This window comes from Mesocricetus auratus, unplaced genomic scaffold, assembly GCF_017639785.1.
Source record: "Mesocricetus auratus isolate SY011 unplaced genomic scaffold, BCM_Maur_2.0 Super-Scaffold_100020, whole genome shotgun sequence".
Taxonomy (NCBI): domain Eukaryota; kingdom Metazoa; phylum Chordata; class Mammalia; order Rodentia; family Cricetidae; genus Mesocricetus; species Mesocricetus auratus.
The window spans coordinates 1,037,729-1,057,307 of record NW_024429201.1 but is presented as its reverse complement, the minus strand read 5'-3'; the positions used below and the strand labels follow the sequence as shown (position 1 = coordinate 1,057,307).

At 36.8% G+C, this 19,579-nt stretch overlaps 1 protein-coding gene across 1 annotated transcript in view; it reads left to right on the top strand.

Moving 5' to 3' along the window:
- The window catches only part of Fgf10 (fibroblast growth factor 10), a 79,335-nt gene extending 64,884 nt beyond the window's left edge, over positions 1 to 14,451 (top strand). Inside the window, exons 2-3 of the mRNA XM_005082782.4 lie at positions 3,032 to 3,135; positions 11,508 to 14,451. Coding sequence (XP_005082839.1) covers positions 3,032 to 3,135; positions 11,508 to 11,705 — 302 coding nt within the window. The 3' untranslated portion in view covers positions 11,706 to 14,451. The remainder of the gene's footprint in view (positions 1 to 3,031; positions 3,136 to 11,507) is intronic.
- The last annotated feature ends 5,128 nt before the right edge of the window (positions 14,452 to 19,579 follow it).

The following is a 19,579-nucleotide window of genomic DNA, read 5'->3' as shown; positions in this document are numbered from 1 at the left end:
CAATGGCTATGTATCAAGCATATATAATGAACATCACTGTGGTTATTATGATTCTTTAATGAAGATTAATTATGAAAGAGAAAGACTCAAAGTGGGAATTCTTAGATGAAATGCATAGCCATGCAGAGTGTCTCGCACAACTGAGGCTTTTTAAGCCCTGACTCATATAGTTTAAAAGTGATGGCTACCCAAGATATTTTTCCCTACAGCAGATCAGTTTGGGGCTCTATGACTCCTGTGAAGGAGTGAGAGATTTAACTTTAAAAGATTAAAATTCTAATTCCATTATACTAAACATGATACATTCTAACATGTTGGTTAAAATTATTAGAGTAACTTGTACTATAATTGCCCTCAGACTTGGGAATAGATATCTTTACCACTGAGCCATCTCTTTGACTCTCAAAACTTTTAGCTGCTTTTAATTTTTTAAATAATTGTAGCATCATATAAGTTTCAAGAAATCTAGAGAGATCCCGTGTACTCCCTCTACAACACAAGGTCTTTCAACTGGCATTGCATTGTTTGTTAAAGTGGACGCATACAAATTTAATAGGTGATGATCTAATGAACTTCAAAAAATTATGGAGTTTCTTTCCAAAAATAATTGGAATAAGGCAAACTTGATAATTTTCACCAAATACATGAAACTATAGAGATTACATATGAAAAAGCAGAGATGTCCTGAAGGTTTGGTTCTGAACAAAGAAGCCTCCACAACCACAGATGCTTGCAATAAATGCAGTCATTGCCTGTGGCCTACAAAGCTTTTAAATTATGATTTAGTGACCTGTGGCACAACCAAAATTTATTTTTAGAACTGAAAAGGATATTAAATAACCTTAGTCTTTCCTTTTTTATTTTGAAAGTATAGTATACCTCTTTTAAAGGGATAGTCAAACTTATTCTGATATGAACATCAAGCTACACATACACATGGTAGAGCATCATATGATGACCCTTAGATACGCATTGTAATGTCTCAGTCTAAAAATGGTTAAAAATAAATATTTTACATGCTTACCCAAACTGGCAATAAAGTAAAAAAGGATGTTTGATCAATCCTTCAAATTCTGAGTCCCCATTTGAGATAAAATACAAAGGCTTTGAGTGTATCTTAGCGAATCCATTGTATGCCATAAAGTCTCCAAAATAACCAGCCAAGAATTTGATGATATTCATATCATGTTGTTTCCTTTGTTCAGCTTAGTCTCATTACCATAGCTCCACTCTACTGCTTCTCCTTCAGAAATTTTGTTTTATTGTTTGTGAGAACCATTATTCATGCTTCTCTTTTCTATTGGTTTCCTGTCTCTGTAGAATACATGTGGAATATCTCACAGTTTACTGACACTGAGCACTCCTCTTCTGCAGCTTACATACTTTTACATTACATCAGAAAGTCACTTCCTGTCTAGTTGGCATCCTCTTGTCACTAAGTTTATCAGTTTTTTTCCCTCTGAAACTCAGTTATTTCCCGTGTGGCCGACCAACATCCTTGGGAAAATGACATGTTGTCATTAAATAAGAGATTTAATGAACTATGTTGCTAAGTGCTTCCTACAGAATCTCCCTGTAGGCAAGAGAAAGAGGGAAAAAAATGAAGATATTCAGTAGTGGAGAGGAAGGAAATGGGAAAGCCCCAGGACTGGGTGTATAGAGCCATCATGATTGACCTAAATTACCTTGTTGTGTGTGAGCTGTATGACTTTATCTTCTATTTTCTAATCTATAATTGACAATGAGAAAGAAAATACCTCATTGAGGAACAGCTATCGAAATTAAAGTAACAAACTGTAAGAGAGTACTTCTTATACCATTGAAGATAGTGCTTGCCATCTTAGGTGACACACAACTCATGGTAGCTTATGTTTCCTTCCACATCAGCTGGCTAAGACAACGGGGGGTTGTCTGATCTATGGAAATCTTCTGTAGCCTCTTGAAGAAGTTTCACAACTCAGGGGAAAAATGTCTCTAATAATAACTGAAGTTCTGACACCTGGGCAAATTTCAATCCTTTTGTGTATATGGTCTTGTGTGCACAGCAAGATTCTGGGAGAGATATTGTTATGCTGCCCAGTTCTCAAATGACACTGAGACACGGAGCAGTCTGATGACTTCTGTGGTCATTTCCCAGTAGATGCAGAGCCAGGAGGCAAAAGTACATATACTCTCCTCACTGTGCTGTTCATCCTGCCTGAGCAAGCTCTATTAAAAATAATGAAATAAGTTTTAGTTTGAGGTAGTCTTAGGTGGAAATGCCTTTTTGCGGTCTACATCTAATGTTTTCCCCACAGCAACTTACAAACTTTTCTAAGAGTATCATCTTTACATACACCAAACTAAACACTTCTTATTGGAGGAAATGGTCTTGTTTCTCAGTCACTATTACCCTCCACATTATTTCTAGAAAAAAAGAGAAAACCCCTTAATGTGGAATATTGCATCTGCTATTGTAAGGCAGTGTGGATGCTGAGAAAAGTCTCCCTGTGCCTCAGCATGTCAACACATTGCTCAAAAATGAATTTATCAGTTAAATGCAGCCAAGGGATTTAGTTTATCTAAATGTGCTACAAAGAAAAAAATAGTTTACTATTGTTTTTACAGATAGAGGTAAATCTGACATATCATTGACATATGCTATGGATTTAATTTAATACCACAGTACAGATGTGGGCTCTGATAAGTTTTTGTGAAATCTAGGCTGAGATGAGTAAAGTAGTTTCAATATTTATGGGGTTGAAAATGCAGAGGTTGCAAAGGAAGCATTTTAATTAAAACAACATTTGCCTGTACATGCTCAGAGTAAGAATGGAGGGGAAACCTCCCAAAGCCTTACTACTGGTTTCCTATACTCACTGGAGTTTTCAACATATTCACACAGTTTTGACTCAGTTTGGCTGCCTCATTACTTGCCTTTTTCTTTGAGATAATACAAATGTACTGTATCGTTTCTTTTGAATTTTTTTACCTTCTCCCAACTAAGCACAGATGACTCTTTACAGCTTGCCTTTGTAATTGTGTGTTTTAGGTATCCTAGAGATAACATCAGTGGAAATCGGAGTTGTTGCCGTCAAAGCCATTAACAGCAACTATTACTTAGCCATGAACAAGAAGGGGAAACTCTATGGTTCAGTAAGTAGCTGGCTTTTGTTTTTAAAACACACTGCACTAAGTTAATACCAGAGACTCGAATGGTTTCCTAGAGGAGACACTGAATGGCTTCCTTGTCATTTGATCACTACTAATAGGATTCACAGGGGGAAGGGGTTGGTCACCAGCATCTCAATGGCCAGCAAAGCCGCTTGTTCAACTCTATAATCTACTGAGTTGTTTGCCCTTGAATCCACTACACAGGCCATTACAGGCATTTGTGAATGTTCAGAACTGCAAGCCAATCAGACTCTCACTGAAACAACTAGATGAAGTAGCATGGGGACTGAACACAACTTAGAGAAGAATTACTTAAAACAGAAAACTTAGATGTAATGGAACCTCATATATTATGAATATCTGCCATAGCTGAAGAGAAAGCTTGGGCTCAGATGTCATGTGATCATAAATGGAGAAACACATCAAGAGATTCATGACTTTTTCCAAGTTATTCAGTGAACCTTGGAATTGTACTTACCCAGTAATAGTTATTAATTCTAATTATGCATGAACATATAGACATTATGTAAAAACAAAGGAGTGTCTTCACAGTAGGGTACACTATCTACAAAAGTACAGGTACTGAAATAGGACACTCTTTCAGTATGGTCCTCTTGAGACCTTGGGTAGATCAATATTTACAATTTACAATTACAATTACAGTGTTAAGTATTTTGAATATCACCTCAAATCAAATTGATTTAGAACAGCTCTTAGACTAAATCTCATATAAATAATAGTTGTTTATAATTAAAGTTGCAATCGTAATTAAAACAGAATTATATACAGTATATCAATTATGCTATTTAGATTTTTTAGAAGAAATGTTACTTAAACATATGGCTGTCTGCCAGATATTATTTGGTCTACTTCCCAAAGATGCATAAGGAAGAAGTATATAGTCACATATTGTAATGTACAGTTGTGATCACAGCAGTTGGAAGGCTGAGGTAAGAGGATCACAAGTCCATACTAACCTGGGACATGTAGGAGAACCTGACCCAAACAAAGCAAACCAACACCTAAATATATGTGCGTGCACACACACACACGAGAGAGAGAGAGAGAGAGAGAGAGAGAGAGAGAGAGAGAGAGAGAGAGAGAGAGAGAGAGAGTTTTGACTTCAAACATTTTGCAATATGTAAGAAAAACGTCAACAGCCGGGAGGTGGTGGCGCATGCCTTTAATCCCAGCACTCAGGAGGCAGAGGCAGGCGGGTCTCTGTGAGTTCGAGGCCGGGCTGGACCGATAGTCTCCGAAACAATACAGAGAAACTCTGTCTCGTAAAAAAAAAGAAAAAAGAAAAAGAAAAAAAAGAAAAATGTCAACAATTATGAAATTGCTATAGAACAATTAGTAGCTATAAGAGAAGACCATTATAGTAAGTAGCCTTGTGATAATGTTAGAACCCCTCTTCAATCTCTTAGTTGCCTTTTGAAGGATAATACAAGCAGATAAATTGATGACTATGGATATGTTTCACAGTTTTAATCTTCAAACTACACCAAAGAAATACTAAATGAATTTAAATTTTTCTGAAATCCATTCTAGAAGAGAACATGTAATATAGCTATATAAAATTTCAATTGTATATTTGGAGGATTTATAGTAATATCAATGGACAGAAATAAAACATCTAACAGTTACTTTAAATAATCTTATTTTTTTCTGACTAGATACTGTCTACTTTTACATTTTTTCATAGCATCAAAAATAATTTAACTTCAAATATGCAAATAAATTTGCTTTCTTGATTAGCATAAGGGTTGCTGGTAGCTCTTAAACCTCAATAAGGCTCAAAAATCAATGTGAGACATTGTTAAAAGACATAAAGATGGGACCTGGGCAGACCCACACTGTGTGATTCAGAATCTAAGATAAGGTTCAAGAATTTACACATTCAATGTGGTGCCAGGTGCTGTCCATGCTGCTAGTTTAATTACTGATAGATGAGAACCAGCAGTCTAGAGATGGCCTAGTTTTGTATTTTATTCATATCAGGTCTACTGATAAGTGACAAGCCAACCATACCAGAATAAATACTTGAAATATGAGGTCAACAGGAATTTTAATTCAATTTTTTCATTGCATATTATTCCACCAAGAATCCTAAAAAGGGAATAGAACATTTTAAAAAATAGTTCCATTTAGGACTTTAAATTCTTACCACTTTTGGGAAAATACTGTTTTTGCCTTTGTTTTCATTAAACATGTGTGAACATTCCAGATAGCCCAGAAAGTAGATGTGCATGCTCCCAAGGCTAGCAACTTGAGTGAAATCTTCAGAACTCAAATGGTAGAAGAGAGACGACTCTCACAAGTTGTTCTCTGATTTCCATCTGTATGCCCTAGTACACACACAAGTGCCTGAACACACACACACACACACACACACACACACCATTACCACCATCACCAACAACAAACATTTATTTTAAAAATGTCCAAGGCATGGAGAGATGGTGGCTCAGGGGTTAAGAGAACTTGCTGCTCTTGAAGAGGATGCAAGTTTGGTTCCCAGCACCCACATGATGTTTCACAACCATGGACAACTCATATTCCAGGGGATATAATACTCTACTAACCTCCTCAGAAGTATACAGAAAAAACACATGGTCAAAACATCCATACACATGAAATAAATATTTTTTAAAGTAAAAAGCAAAACAAACAAAAATATATCTGAATCCAGGCAGTGGTCTGTACGTTTATTCCCAGCTACTGAAGACTGGAAGAGGAGGATAACTGGAAACTACAGTCCATGAGCTCAAAGCTATTTGGCCAACAAAGAAAAATATCTTGGTCTTTTAAAAAAACCAACTAAACTTGTCCAGGTCCTTTCTTGATCCATTGTTTCAGAGCCAGTTCATAAGAGGACCATTTATATTTGTGTATTTTTTGAAAAGGGACTCTAATATACAAATAGCCAAAGTCAACATAATATAGAGGTAGAGCCAGCTAATGTAATTTAGCATAAGAAAGTAAATGTATACAATTCAAGTTGTGAGGAAAGACTACACCAATTTTAATGATAAAGCATGTTCATTTTAAAATGGGGTTTCAAGAGATGAACTGTGACATAAAAATGTGCATTACTTTCTTATTCTTTCCCCCATTTCTTTCTGTGCTGACACACCTCATGTGCTGTGCAGATGCCTCGTCTGCGAGTCTCTTCATTCACTCTGTCTGAACTCTTTGCCAGGGTACCTCTGCCGTGTTACTTTAGGCTCACTATCTGAAATGTTCAGCCTTCTACTATCAGGCTGTGGCCTTCAGGAAGGTGGTATGAGCCGTCTCTCCCCCTATACACATAGCATGTAGACCCACTCAGTTTCCAGAGCCTTTATGATACATAAACCATTCTATATCCCCTAGAGGTCCCCATTAGAAAGAGCTCTCTGCTTTTTGTCCATCCAACAGCTATGTATCTAAAAAGTGTACTGTCAGAAATCCTGATTACACACCTAGTATAAGTCTGGATCTTTCCATTTCAGGAGCCATTTTTTGAACAATACTATCCTATGCTCCAAGTTTACGTTTGAATGTTAGAACTGAGCAAGACTTGAAGACGAATTAGCATTGTCCTCAAGCACCATGATTAAAAATCAAATGTCCCAAACAAGCATGGAAAATCCAAAACCTTTTTTTATTCCCCAAATTCACTTTGTGTTCTTTTTCAGCTAATTCTTTTTTTATTTTTTATTTAAATTAGACACAAGCTTGTTTCACATATCAATCCCAGCTCCCTCTCCTTCCCCTCCTCCCTTGCACCTCCACCAACTCCCCCAAACCCCCACCCAATCCTCACTCCATTCCCCAGGGAGTGTGAGGCCCTCCATGGGAGATCTGCAGAGTCTATCATCTCATCCAGGAAAGGGCCTAGGCCCTCTTCCATGTGTCCAGGATGAGAAAGCATCCCTCCATGTGGAATGGGCTCCCACCAAAGTCCATTCGTATGCCAGAGATAAATACTGATCTAATACCCAAGGCTCCATAGATTTCCAAGGCCTCCTAACTGACACCCACATTTAGGGGGTCTGGATGAGTCCCATGCTGGCCTCTCAACCATCAGTTTGTGGTTCATGAGCTCCCCCTTGTTCAGGTCAGCTGTTTCTGTGGGTTTCACCAGCCTGGTCTTGACCCCTTTGCTCATCACTCCTACCTCTCAGCAACTGGATTCCAGGAGTTAAGTTCAGTGTTTAGCTGTGGGTGTTTGTCTCTGCTTCCATCAGCCACTGGATGAAGGCTATATGATGGGGTATAATCTCATTATTGGGGAAGGGCTTTTATGGTAGCTTCTCCACTATTGCTTAGTTTGCCAGTTGGTGTCATCCTTGCCAGTAGCACAGACACTGAGATTGACAATTAATAAATGGGACCTCCTGAAACTGACAAGGTTCTGTAAGGTAAAGGATATAGTCAACAAGACAAAAAGGCAGCCCACAGAATGGGAAACATATTTACTAACCCCATATCTGACAGAGTGTTGATCTTCAAAATTTACAAAGAACTCAAGAAGCAAGTCTCCAAAACACCAAAGGATCCAGTTAAAAAGTGGGGTACAGAACTAAATAGAAAATTTTCAATAGAGAAGTCTAAAATGGCTGAGAGACACTTAAGAAAGTGCTCAACATCCTTAAGCATTAGGAAAATGCAAATCAAAACAACTCTGAGATACCATTTTACTCCTTTCAGAATGACTAAAATCAAAAACACAGCTTATGCTGGAGAGGATGTGGAGAAAGGGGAACACTCCTCCACTGCTGGTGGAAGTGCCAACTGGTACAGATAATTCTTTTATGTAACACGAATAATTAAAACCCAGAGACAGATATTGGGGTTCAAGCTTCAAACTGAAGATCAGAGAAGCAAAGCAGCCAAGCCAGTAGATCTTACCTCTACCAAGATGAAATGGCATCCTTTTCTCCACAAATCCTCAGAGGCAAAAACTCTGAATTCCTGTTTTCTCCTGCCTTATATTCCTTTCTCCACCTAGCCATATCACTCCTGCCTCTACCTCCCTAGTGCTTGGATTAAATGTGTGTGATCCCAAGTGCTGGGATCAAAGGCATTAGCTTGCTAGTATGGCTGCTGGGATTAAAGGTGTGTATCACTATTGCTTGACCTTTATGGCTTGTGGCTATCTTTGCATTCTGAACCCTCAGGCAAGCTTTAATAAATCATAAATAATATGCCATCACATTTTAAAAATACTTTAATTATTTAAGAATTTCATACGTTGTATTTTTAGCATATTCATCACTAGATCCTTCCCCTGTCTCCTTCAAGATATACCTCCTTACCTTCTCCCTCCAATTTGGGTACGCCTCTCTTTTAAAATAACCGTGGATTCAAATTTCTGCTGTTTATACATTCCTAGATGTGGGGTCATCCGCTAAAGAGATAGACTGACTGGAATCTACAACTTCAAAAAAACCTGACCCTTCTTCCTTGAAACCATCAGCTGTCCATAGTGCCTCAGTTAGGGGTGGGAGCCCATGAACTCCTTCCTACTTCATGCTAGAATACTGACTGTCTTGATCTTGCACAGTTCTATAGACAACCACAGTTTCTGTGGCTTCTTGACTGCAGTAGTCCTGTCATGTCCAGAAGTCACTGTTTTCTCCAACTCTCTCTGACCTCCGGCTTTTTATACTCTTTCTCCCTACTCTAACATGATAGATAGTGCCTAAGCCTTAAGGAGATAGGTGTAAAATATAGTTGGATGATCAGTTTGAAGACATTTATTCTCCACATTTTGAATAGTTGCCAGTTTCTGCATTAACCATAATCCACTACAAAAATAAACTTCTCTGATGAGTTCTAAAAGGTGTGCTAATCTACCATTAAAGAGACAGAGATTTAGAGGGCAACCTGATGCTCCCTATTTAGCAAAATAATGGCAGTAGGTTCACTCCTAGGGCCTGTGAGCTCCCCAACCACGAATTCGTGGCCAGATTTGTAGCACAAGGCATTTGTTTCCTCCTGTGGCATGGGTCTTATATATATTAAGAAAGTGGTGGCTATTCCCATAATGTTTGCACCACTATTTCACCCACGGAAATCTCTTGCCACACCAGTCATTATTGCAATTCACAGGGCTCACCACAGACCAGTTAGACCAATGACTGATTTTTCCAGCAGCCTGCATAATACTTTCAATATGAAATCTAGCCAGCAGGGAGGAATGTCCCTATTACTACAACCTAGATTTCTTAAACATTAGTATACTTATGTTTTGCCTACATCTCATGAATGTCTAGACTGTCCTCCAGAGATTATAGCTTTGGCACATCTCAGTTACATCCCAAGTGTCAAAACACCTACAATGAGAATGCTGACTCACACACACTTCTTTTTAAAAATATATTAAGGCACACTTCCTTTTTTTAAAAAAATATATTGTTCTTTAAATTAATTTTGGGGAGGAGAAATTAGCATCCATTAAGGATTCTCCAATATGAGATTACCTGAAATAGTTCCAATCTTCCTTTCAGAAGAATTGTTGCATTTTTCTTGTCTTTATGTATATGTGTGTACTTGAGACAGTAAGCACATACCACAATGTACATGTAGAGGACAAAATACAACTTGAAAGAGTAGGTTCTCGCTTTCCACCTTGTGGTTCCTGGGTATGGAACTCAGGCCATTTAGCCTTTGAGACAAGTGTTTAACCAATGAACTGTCTTTCTGGCCTCTTCCTTTACTCGTTAAACTGCATACCCTTTTAACAAGTGTGAAAAACAACTATATTGCTTGAAACCTGCATAGTTTTAGACAGACAGATGAGTAAGAATAAAAATTAAACAAGTTCATAAAATATTTAGGTTTTTTCCAGTGCAAATTTTTTTGTATTATTATAAAAATTATAGTACTTTACAAACGCACACTACTACTCAGTCTCAGGAATGTAGAAATAAACTGGCCATCTGAATGTACATAGGTAATGTTTCAATATTATGTTCTGAATTATTATCTATACAACAGAAACCTGATAATTTGTAATCCAGAATTTAACCCTGAGACCTGGATCAATGGCTCAGTGACTAGAAAGAGCACTTCCTGGTATTTGCAGAGGACCCAGTTTCAGTTACCAGCACCATCGAGGTGACTCACAACAGCCTATTAAGTTTCAGGGGACCAGATGCCCTCTTCTGACCTAAGTGGGTTCCTGCTAGAATGCAGCACACTCAATCTAATACATGCCTATACATGAATTTTAAAAGTAAATAAATCCTTTACAAATTGAAATTGGAAAATACAAAGATTCACGAGGTGAAAAACATTGCCCAATTGAAGATTCCATCAAAAGATGCTCACTATGCCTTTATGGTAGATAAAGATAGTGAAAACCCAGAAGCTATGGGTCCTTAGTTTCTGGACTATTCGAATTTGCATCAAGAGCAAAGGGACATTTGGTTTTTTTTTTAATGTCTGCTATTAACTTTAGAATAAGACACTGAATTTGGGAAGCAGATGAGAGAAAATTCTTGACACATCAAAGCTCCCTAAAACCACTTGGCTACTTGGCACAATGCCAAAATGCTGTAGATATAGATGAACATTCCAGTAAGAATATCTGAATGCATTTTATATGACTATATTCATAATTACTTTACGTGAAGAGACAAAACAAGGCAATTTTTTTTCATGAAACACAGTCTTACACAGCAAAGTCTGGCTTGGAACTCACTATGTAGCTTTACTTTGGATCTGCTTGCCTCCACATTCCAAGTGTTTGGATTATAGGTGTATGACACCATGCCTGGTATACAGAGTACTAGCAATAGAGTCCAGGGTCTCATGCATCCTATGTAAGAACTCTATTAAGTGAGCCACGTTTCCCCTAAACAAGGCATTTCTATATCTTACTTTTAAAACATTCCTTGAGTTGATCTTTAGGTAGATAATGTTTGTAAATGTGATGAGCCCATATTTCTGGTGATTCTGTCTTTCCTATGGAACCTATAATTAACACCATGAAAGACAAGACTGTAGCACTGTCTCCTATAGCTGGTCCATCATAAATAGTATTATTACGATATCTACTTCCTAACAATCATTCTAGGCATTTAAAACATGTTATATTCAAATCATGTCTACTTTTTAAAGGGACAGAAAATGCAGCTGTGGTGATTAATCAAAGATGAGTCACATGTTTTCAAACACAGAATCTGTTTTGTGGTTAGGAATTTTGACTATTTTGTTATTGGCATTGTATATGAAGTGAGCAATTTATGTAAAAATGGCAGCAATAAACAAGACAATGGACTGTACTGTAGCTCATCAGATGGTATATATCATATGGAATCAAGTATCATCACCATACAGATAAATATGTTTCTCCTTTGCAGAAAGAATTTAACAATGACTGTAAGCTGAAAGAGAGGATAGAGGAAAATGGATACAACACCTATGCATCCTTTAACTGGCAACACAATGGAAGGCAGATGTATGTAGCATTAAATGGAAAAGGAGCTCCCAGGAGAGGACAAAAAACACGAAGGAAAAACACCTCTGCTCACTTCCTCCCGATGGTGGTTCACTCATAGAAGAAGGAACTGTTGGTGGATGTAGCACAACCAAAGACTCTTTAACCAGGAAGAGGTGGAGTTGGTATCCTCACAGAAGACTGCAGTGGAAAAGGCAAAGACATATCCGAGTTTGGCTTGCTTAAAGAAGGAAGGCTTTGGAGGTTTCTGTACTCACTGCTGACATGTGAAGTTCTTTTCATTAGCTCTGTGTCATGTCTTATACCCAAGATAGAGGCAAATCAAATGAGATGGAAGTTATCCCTAAGTGAACAACTTTGTGGCTGGGGTGTTTTCTTCTTTGTTTGTTTTTTAAGTTTATGTTTTTGAACTTCTGAGATAGAACTTAAAGGACATGGGACAATCTGTTGAATGATCTTTGGGAAAGTTATTTATGGAATATGAACATGTATCAAAGACTTTCATTGCTCATTCAAGCCTGATGATTCAATGGGCAGGAAGACACGCAGGCATTTACTGGAAAGCTCTTGGGTCATATCGTATGCACAACCAAAGGAGCTTTGGGTGTGGCACCATGGAAGAATTGGATCAGACTTACAAATATAAACATATTAGTGTGAAACTGTTCTAACAATACAAATAGTATGGTATGCTTGTGCATTCTGCCTTCATCCTTTACTATTCCTTTCTAAGTTATTTATTTAATAGGATGTTAAATATCTTTTTGAGGTTTTAAAGAGTATACTCAGCGCTGCCCTCTGATTTGCCTTCTCATTTTTTGGCACCCTATTCATATTCATGACAAAGTGTTTTAAAAACTTAGCCAACACTTCAGAAATAGGAGGTGAGATCAAGGGAGCAGTACAAGTGCCCCACCAGTTGACTTAATTTGCACTTCTGCAATAAGAACCACCAGTGATGACTATGGCAGAGTTCTGCTATATTTTAAGGAACAGATACCTCATCATTTGCCAACATGTATCAGTCCTGAAGCTTCCTAACCTAAAACCATAGAAGGCCAAATTCTCTTTCGTTGCCTTATTTCATCTCCATGACTATACCAAAAGAAGGAAAATGAGTTGCTAGATTTTAGGCTAACCTTTTCTTTTCTTTCTTTCTCTTTCCTTTCCTTTCCTGTCCTTTCCTTTTCTTTTTTCCATGATGTCTTGCTATAGGTCACAGTGGCAAATGATGTAAAGGTTATCTGCCTATTCAAGAACCTTTTAAGTCCCACAGAATGCTTTTCCCCAAAAGGAACCAAAAGGAAATTTGGACTGAAGTGCAACTCTCCCAGGGGCTAAAACTGAGCAAATATAACCTGGTATATGTGTAACCACATACTGAAACCTGTTCAAGCTGTATGATCTAGTCTTTACAAAACCAAATAAAGCTTGTTTTCCGTACATTTAAAGTGTTCTAGAAGGTTCCATAACATAAACACATCGAAGTTCATTTTCTTAGAGCAGGTATAGAAAGCAATATGTAAGTGTACCATTCACTGTCACTTTGTATTTCAGTAAATAAACACATAAGCCTTATTTGCAGTGTCTGTAGTGATTTAAAAATGTAAAAACCACTATTTGTTCTAAATATTTTAATGGATAACTCTAGACTATATTGATGCTGCAGTTTTATCTCCTTATTTCTTGTTTGGAAAAGTCTGTTTGTTTTTTTATTGTTTGGATATAGTATTTTGGTATGAACGAAAGACTCACCAAATGTTCTTTTTACTAAAAATTTAACTTCTACAAAGGCTGGTTATTTGGGGACCTCTTCTAACATATTTGTGCTGAGGCTTAGCCAGTGCAAATCAATTATTTAAAATATTAAGTTAAATATTAATCAGTTATTCAAAAATCAGCTTTTTTGATAATGTTCCCACAGAGTAATCCAACAAAGGTCATATTTTATGATTTTTTCAAAAAGCTGTTATTTCAAGAGAAATGAACAGAGGCACAGTGCTTTGGTTTATGGGTGTAGTTGCATTTCATGGTACTTTTCTTTCAACTTGTTTTGTGACAAATGGGATTTTTAAAATGTATACTTTTGTGGTTGGATTCTGTATGTTAAAATTTAATAGGTAACGAGTCTGAGATCTCTAATGTAATGCATCTCTAGAAAAACTAGGTATCTCTTTTTTCTTTTATTTTAAAATAATAATTATACCTGACACATGAACACGGACCACCCACAACCAAAATTAAATGTTTGGGGAGACAAACTATAGTATTCAATGACCAGAGTTACAGCAAATAGGGCAGATGTTGGATTCTTATTTCACATTGCCATTTAGATTACTAAAGAGACTACATGTAAACAGTCATCATTATAGTACTCAAGACATTAAACAGCTTCTAGCAAAATGTATCAAAGCTTGCAGAGTCCAAAAATAGGAAACATCTTTCCCCTCCCCCACCCTCCATCTTTCTCTGTATACATCCTAACACAGATAAATACAGAAACAATTTGATATGGAGTTTGGATTCTTCCGCATTAAAAAACTGTATCTTTGTTTGATATTGATATTCACTTTTACAACTACTGAAAGAAAATATGTTCAGTCCTAAATGTTGTGTGCTTAGAAAAAAAAAAGCTTCAGGACTTTGGGAACTCTGCCTCTGTGGGAAGGATGGGCACTGGTCCACCATGCTCAAGTGTATCAGCCACCAATACAAGGCCCTGTGAGCTGTGAGTGCTGGCACTGAGATTCCTGAAAGATATAGAGTCATTCTCTCCTTCTACCCCAAAAGGCTGAACAGTGTATATTATGTTACATTTAAATAAAGGCAATAAAGATGCTGGGAAAGAAAAGAAAAATACTGTCCTTGTTTTTTGTTTGTTTGTTTTTGGTTTTTTTATTAGCTTAAATCTATACCTGGTAAGGAGAGAATCTCCAGAGTTGTGTGCATGGCAGGATGTGGTTAAATGCCCCACAGCCCCAAACAACAACAACAGAAAAAAATTACTCAAACATTTGTAAGGTTTCTTTAATGTCTTACATGTGTGAGTCGGCTATCCTTACTCTAATAACAACCAAATGCTTTTGGTTTTCCTAACTATTCAGGTCCACCTAGTTTACACAGTGGATAAAGAAGAATGAATTGAAAACAAGGATGGCTTGTGCAACAATGAAAGGCTTTTGGAGGAAAGCCAGGAGCTGCAAAATCAGACTTCCAGGGGATGGAAAAGACCAATGAATTTGATTTGAAAAGTAGGCAGAAAAAAAAACATAATAATGCAACTTGATTCCAGGGTCCAAGCAAGTTTGTGGACATATTTCTAGCGGATCAGTTTTTTATGACCCAGTTCTAATAATTACAATGCTGTTAATTCTTGGCTTGAGTATTTAGTAATGTAGACAAAATTTTCAGATCAGTAAGTTGCTAGCCCTGAGTTTGTTTAAATATATATATTTAATACATATATATATATAAATTTCCATATATATATGGAAAGTTAGAATTATTTAAGGGATGATCTGTATTTTAGAATAGCATGTATGGATGTAAACAAATCCTGTGATAAGAGCTCTGTCTATCTTGACAGATGACACTTTTGCAATTTAAACTAAGGTATAAAAATGATTTCTCTTGGAGGAGTGATGGGGGAAAACATCAGAATTCTTCCAGAATTGGAACACCAAGCTCTAAGCATTTGTTCTCTCCTTCATTTCCTCTCAGCTGATTGAGTATAGACTGCTTAGGGGCTGCATGCTTCCAAGTTGTTTCTTTCCAACTCCAGAACCCCAGATTTCTTCTTGTCAAGATAAAAACTTGAAGTATCCTAGGCATGACTCTTACTGTTCTGTTTTGAATAAGTTATCAATCAACTTCAGGAGCAGTCTACTGGCATGTCAAAGGATTTAGCCATTGTCAAGAGGCAGTCTTCATTCATGGAACCACAAAGAGGCAGGGTACAGTTTTTAGAAGTCCACACACAAGAGTGAAGAACAAGCCACTAAACTGAGGAGAAAGAAAGGAAGGAGAATAGTAAAAAAAATTCAGTGTTAAGTAGTACAAAACTGGATAATTTCTAGTTATGTGTGCTTAAAATAAACTATATCTTTTCCCCCATATAATTGTAATCAATTCCAATCATTTGTCATTTAATTATGTAAATTAACTTGTATGGATGTAAAGATCATCCTCTTTTGTGCAGTTTTTAAATGAAAGTAATACGCTTGTTTTGTTTTAAGCCAAGAATAAGGCCCTGAATGCAGCCAGGTTGTCCATAGTTTTGCATACCTTAGAGAATGATTTGTGGAATGAATTACAAATTTGCAGTGAAAAGACACTGGCTCACTAATAAGCATCAACTTGTATTATAATGAGGCTGTAAATACTTCTTTAAAACATCTCCCATGAACATGTGCTCGTGTTTTTGAATGCCCAATATCATTAATTGTTTTGATTGTAGAATAAAAATGGGAAAAAATGTTACCTCTTTTAATGTATCGTGTGTACATTTAACAGGAGACACAAAACTTTACAACCTGCTTCCCTCTTCCTTTTTTACAGATTAGGGAAAAACATCAGAAATTTCCCTTGTAAGTAAACAATATACTAAAACACATCTATAAACACCATGTATTAGTTAAAACAGAATAATCATGATCAAACTAGCAGGATCAAAGGAGCTGGTCTTATTTCTAAGTGGATAATAACGAACATTTCCATGAGTCTGCATCATGATAGCAGCTAAAGACAACAATTCCAAACTCTGAAAAAAGCCATATGCCTACTGCACATGCATGTGACATGTATTATTGGCACAATTTTATTACCCTCCACAAAAGAGCCTATATGCATTTTTTAAAACTCAGGCAATTGCATCCTCTAGAGATGAGCACAGCAAATGAAGAATCAAAACACCCCATGTTCCTCATTACAACTGTAAATTGAACATATGCCTTTGTACAACATAGGCAATGACCCCAGCTGCAGGATAACCAACTGCAGTGTGGCCTTAACCCTCCTAAGGTTTGGTTTTAATTACCTTATACACATCTTAAATGCCTAAATCATCTTACAATTTTCTAAATTATTTAGTTATCATTTCTGTGGTCAATTTAAGCTGCTGACAATGCAAATACCCTCAAAGAGGTCTTTCAAGGAGAAGTAAATTAAAACCAGTTTTCCATGAGGTATTATACATTTTGAAAGGATTGTGTTTTATGGTTATGGGAAGCTTTAAGGTTAGGGGGTCAATTATTAATTCAATTTAACATTAAAATCTTTTAACATATGGTCTTTAAACCAGAATCCTTAGCAGATATTTTTTTCTGTGACACAAGTTAATACTTTCAGACACCAATGGTATTTAAGTCAATATGTATATAATATGTGTGAGAGCTGTATGTGTTATTATGGAGCTTTCCAGTAAGAAACACTGAAGGATGATGGCAAGAGATGTGAGTAAAAGTTGCTATCTCATGGACTTTTCCAGATAATTTGAGTTCTGGATGCAAAATGGATTTTATATCTCCAGCTTATGCTCATGTAGAAATCAAATGAAACTAAACTGTAGTTTTAAACTGATGTTTGCAGTCATTCCTCTGCATCTCACCCAGAAAAGTTCTGCATTCAGCCCCCTACTTCCCCTGGGAAATAGTCAAGCCAGCCCATCTCCACAGGAACAGTGCACTTACCTTTCTCCTTCTTTTCTGTTTCCATGCAGCATGATATTAAATAGCTTTCCACCACGTGTTTCCTTATTAGGCTCACAAGAAAATTATGGCTTTTATTGGAACCAATAACGTACTCTACTTCCAATGGACAGTAACACTATACTGCTGTTAGGAGAGATTTTTAATGGCCATTAGCATAAGGAACCTGAGTTATTATTTGATTTGTCCTTATTGTTAAATTATTTACTTTATTAAAGTTATGTTTTTCAATCATTTACGTAATTCAGTACTAATGGGAAAGCAAAACAAATTTTAAACACAGGATCTATATTATTGGTTAAATTCTTAATCCACAGTCCCTAGAATGTGTTCCTATTTAGAAACAAGGTCATTTCATGGATGTGAATAGGAGAAATTTAGACACAGACATACACAAGCCAAAACAACCTTAGTTTCTTCAGGCTGTTGAAACAAAACATCACAACCTGTGTGAATTCTTTAGACAAATGAATAGAATATATCTTTTAATAATCATTTTTGCAAAAAAGATTTGAAAACACATATTCAAAAGGACATGGCTATAAAATAGAGTTGCATAATAGAGTTTATATATTCAAGTGAATATTGCGCATTTCAAATACAACATCAAAAGATTGTGCTTATATTAATAGACTTCATCATTGGAATTAGATGCTGTTGGGTGACTGCTTGGGAAAAAGTGGAGAAACATCCATTCAACCTAGATTGGAAACTAATGACAAACCAAAGAAGCCATTCCATCCAAGTCTATTTTGATGAACCATTGAGTATTTTTTAGAGTTGCCTATAAAAGATCTGATGTCTCAGAGACTGCAATGACACACTGAAAAGCCAACTTCAGCATGAAAGCTGAACCCCAGAGCACCCTATCCAATCTGCAAGCAGTTACACCAGAGAGTCTCCTGTCTCTCAGCAACCATCCATTGCTTAGATAACTTTAAGGACTGACCTTGTAAGTGCTGTAAATTCCAGGTTGTAGTGAGTGGTTGTGTTACAGTGCTACAACACTTCACCAATCCAGGTGAAGGGCTAAGGATGTAAATGAAGACAAACACAGCAGCTCATTCTTGCAAAGAGAATGGCATTTATTGTAACAAGAGCGGAGGAGCATTAAATACTGGTCAGGCACTGTGGAAAAAACCACCAAAGTCAGAAGCCTCTGGCAACGGATGGGCCAGTAACATGAATTAGCATTTAGACAATAAGGATGGACAGAAAACAGGAACTTGCATTCAGGCTATACTGGGAGGAGGGGACAAGAGGTGTTTTGCTAGAAGCTCCTAGTCACAAGCTGGTCAGCAGAACCCCATGGGGGAAGGGTGCAACACTGGTGCTTCTTGAGCCTTGTACATAACACTTTCCTGAGTCCCACGAAGCCCACTACTATCTTAGGGAGTGAATGGTTGTGTTCCAATGAAGCAATTATACAACACATTCTGCTAGATTTTCTCTCCTCAAAGTTGATTTCACACCCTATGCACAGCTCTTTGAACTAGGGATAAGTATTTGGTTTAAATATTTCATCATCTTATAATTAATTTTTTCATCTTTTAGGCTTACAAATTTGTTATATAGTTTTTGTGAATATGTCTTGAGAAACAATATATGAAACAAATACTTTTGGTAGTATCCCCCAACAAGGAGGATATTTTGTAAAAAATAATCCATATTGCCTGGTGTTGGTGGTGCACATCTTTAATCCCAGCACTCAGGAGGCAGAGGCAGGTGGGTCACTGTGAGTTCAAGGTTAGCCTTATCTACAGAGCAAGTTCCAGGACAGGCTCAATACAGAGAAACTCTGTCTTGAAAAAACAAAGCAAAACAAAAACAAAAACAAAAAACAAAACAAAACAAAAAACACGAAAACAAAACAACAAAAAAATCTGCCTAGCATGTTTACTAATTTATTCTTAACAATATTTTATTAATTACTTGAGAATTTTATGTAACTATAGAACTATATAATTACATATTCATTCCCTCTCCAAACTCCCCCAATAACATCTGTCTATACCCTCTTATCCCTTTCCATCAAACTTTGAGACTTAGTTTTTTTCCTTTTTCCCATTGAATCAATTTTGAGTTTCCGAACTTATCTCAGGAGTTTGATTCATCTTTGTATGTGGTTAGCCTACCAGGGATCACTCCTTAAAGAAAACTAGCTCTCCCTTCCCCCAGCCCATATCAAATGATAACAGCTCCTTAGCTAGCATTTGATCTTTGGACCCACCATCTTCACCCTATGTTGAGAATTTTCTGATAGATTGTG